Below are 3,182 nucleotides of genomic sequence, written 5' to 3'. Positions count from 1 at the left end.
TGTGTGTGTGTGTGTGTGTGTGTGTGTGTGTGTGTGTGTGTGTGTGTGTGTGTGTGTGTGTGTGTGTGTGTGTGTGTGTGTGTGTGTGTGTGTGTGTGTGTGTGTGTGTGTGTGTGTGTGTGTGTGTGTGTGGGAGAGGGTTGCTGGGCCTTTGTAGGACAGGTCATGGCAGAGCTCCAGGATCTCTAGGGCTCTGCAGGCTGACCACTCGCCAGATTTACCTCCACCTCCCTTCCCAGCACACCACTGATAAGACCGCTAAATCAGCCCAGTGTACGGTGGACTTCCCCCCCCTCTCTCTCTCTCTCTCTCTCTCTCTCTCTCTCTCTCTCTCTCTCTCTCTCTCTCTCTCTCTCTCTCTCTCTCTCTCATTCTCTCAGGAGCATCCTGGGCTCTTAATTAATGTGAATGAGCTAGCCCCTGAGTGACCCCCAGAGAGCTGCTAGTTAATTTAGATTTACTGTGAGCATCCAGGAGAGAGGAGAGATAAACCCAGGAGTCTTCCTCAGGGATGGCCCCAGACTCAAGCTTTGGAAGGATCCATAGAAGCAATGCAGTGTTCTCACCGAACAGTCTCGTACACCCTGGAAACACCATTCCCTCACATATCAGCAAACTGTCTGGCTGTCTGAAGATAGCCTACGATCAAAGGCTATTTAAGTACTGGATTGTAGGTTCAACTAGCTGTCTAACATGTTTTTTTTTTGTTATTGACTTTCCTTTTTTCGACAGGGCCTGTACATATTCCTGGTGTATGCTGTATACAATAGTGAGGTATAACATTCTCAAAGCACTTTTATTAAAGTGTTTTGCCAATTCCTCTCTCTCTCTGTGGTATGCTAAAGAACTATTGGTACTGCCAAACACAGCAATGGGTGTTAAAGCTGCCTCTCTTAAAGGTGAGGAATGCTATCAAGAGGATCAAAGAGAAGAGGAAAGCCTTGTCGTTCACAGTGAGCAAAAATTCTAATTGCTAATATTCAGCATTACAGTAAATTGGAGAAAAACATCTTGCTCTTTTTATTCATCTTGTTGTTTTATTCATTATTTAGTTATGCATTTTTCATTTTTCAGATTTAAATGCACTTCGGTTAATTGAACTTGACTAAGTTCACAGCCTCCATTCTCACTGCATTTTCTTTGTGTTCCAGAACTGTTCCAAGCCAATGGGATTCCTGCCTTCCCAGAGGACCCCAGCCTTGTCCTGGGCCCACAGCCCGCCCCCCCCTTCCAGTCCAGAGACCAGCGAGACCTCCGGGCCTGGCAGCACCACCTCTACATCACTGGTCATCAAGAATGGTAAAGCTGGGTGGGGTGGGTACAGTGGGGTGGGGTAGGCTGCTCTGGAAGGGGTGGGGTGTAGTGGATGTTGGGTGGGGTGGGTGTGTGGTGGGGTGGGTGTTGTGATGTAGGGTAGAGTGGGTTGGAGTGGATGTTGTGGGTGGAATGTGGTGAGGTGGGTGTGATGTGGTTTGGGTGGGGTATGGTGTAATGGTGTGTGTGTGTGTGTGGGGGGGGGTGATCTGTTGTGGGGTATCCTAGCCACTTGACAGACCCTCTAGAAGGGTTATGAGAGATCACAAATCTGTGATGCCATATGACAGCAGGTGACTGACCACTGCTCTGTGGGTGTCTCTTTGTCTTTCAGAGAGTTTCCGAAAGGATAGCTTTGTGTGCTTCTCATTGAAACCAGCATCAGGCAACCAGGTATGATGTTTATGCTGCTATAGTGACTAACAACAAAATGTTTTAGACTTTTAAAAATGTCTTTATTAGTTTGAGCCCCTATCTATGTATTAACTCACTGTAATATCACTCTAGATCACATGGAAGAATTTATGCATTTATGAGTCTATCTGTAATGTGTGAAAGATACCAAAATAACAAGATACCAAATCTAATGTGTGTATTATTTTACCAGGTTGTTCAACTGACTGCCTTCAAGCCCTCAGGTAATTCTAACATCAACTGAAATTGTTCCTGACCGTTTTTGACTCAACATTCTATGTAAGACCTCAGTTGTTCAAGGTCATGTGACCTGAAGGCCTAATCATAAAATTAGGTGAGAATTATTATTTTATTTCTTCATGTGTTAATCGCCTAATGTGATGTTAGTGAAGTGACAAAGAGAAGGAGATGTAACGCTTTAAATGTTCTGTTAAGATGTATTTGTGCATTGCCTCCCTTCTCTTCTTTGCAGTGGAGATGTGAGGCAGGTGGAACAGAGGGTTACGGTTAGGTTAGGGTTCAACCTGTGTCTTATCACCTTAATAAAGAAACAGTCTGTAACAGCTTTACTAAATATGTTCCCTTTTGTGTCAAACACCTGATGGGTGGTGTTGGAGTAGCACTTTGGGATCCAGTGTTGACAGTCAAACCATTCAAAACCTAATTTTCCTAGGCAGGATTAGCTAGCATTGGACATTCAGACTATGTTCCATCATGCACTCAAACACCTGCTCCCACTGACGAGCGCACACACACACACACACACACACACACACACACACATATAACGATTAGGTATAGTAAGCGGACCCAGGTGCGGTGCAGATAAAGGGAGGCAGACGAGTAGGTAGCGGGACCAAACAAAAGGTTCTTTACTTAAGGAAGTGGAGACAAAACAGGATACAAACACGGACTCGAAGGATCGATAATAAAATAGAAAACACAGTCTCAAAAACATACACTCACCGGCCACTTCATATTAGGTTTTTGCTAGTACTGGGACCCCCTTTTGCCTTCAGAACTGCCTTAATTCTTCGTGGCATAGATTCAACAAGGTGCTGGAAATATTCCTCTGAGATTCTGGTCCATATTGACATAATAGCATCACGCAGTCGCTGCAGATTTGTCAGCTGCACATCCATGATGCAAATCTCCTATTCCACATCCCAAAGGTGCTCTATTGGATTGAGATCTGGTGACTGTGGAGGCTTGTGGAGGCCATTATCTCTCTCTGACGACAAATCTCCAGGTACAGACAATCTAGATGGCAAATTACTCAGAATTACGGCCAAGTACATTATCCACTCCATTATGTCACATATTTAATAAATGTTTAGAGTATGGTGTATGTCCGGAGATTTGGAAAGAGGCAAAGGTTACCACTACCTAAGGATAATAGATCCGCGCTCACTGGTCCAAACAGTCGTCCTATCAGTCTTCTCCCAGTACTGAGT

The 3,182-nt window shown here is 44.7% G+C and overlaps 1 protein-coding gene across 1 annotated transcript in view; it reads left to right on the top strand.

The window, feature by feature from the left end:
• The window catches only part of adgrd2 (adhesion G protein-coupled receptor D2), a gene marked incomplete at both ends in the record, with an annotated part of 16,339 nt that extends 14,128 nt beyond the window's left edge, over positions 1 to 2,211 (top strand). Inside the window, 6 exons of the mRNA XM_080531500.1 lie at positions 733 to 774; positions 900 to 953; positions 1,152 to 1,323; positions 1,649 to 1,707; positions 1,922 to 1,952; positions 2,201 to 2,211. Coding sequence (XP_080387626.1) covers positions 733 to 774; positions 900 to 953; positions 1,152 to 1,323; positions 1,649 to 1,707; positions 1,922 to 1,952; positions 2,201 to 2,211 — 369 coding nt within the window. The remainder of the gene's footprint in view (positions 1 to 732; positions 775 to 899; positions 954 to 1,151; positions 1,324 to 1,648; positions 1,708 to 1,921; positions 1,953 to 2,200) is intronic.
• Between the last annotated feature and the right edge of the window lie 971 nt (positions 2,212 to 3,182).

This window comes from Nansenia antarctica, assembly GCF_963989245.1.
Source record: "Nansenia antarctica genome assembly, chromosome: 5".
NCBI classification, from domain to species: Eukaryota; Metazoa; Chordata; class Actinopteri; order Argentiniformes; family Microstomatidae; genus Nansenia; species Nansenia antarctica.
The sequence above is the reverse complement of the archived record's forward strand: the minus strand, read 5'-3'. Positions and strand labels throughout refer to the sequence as shown.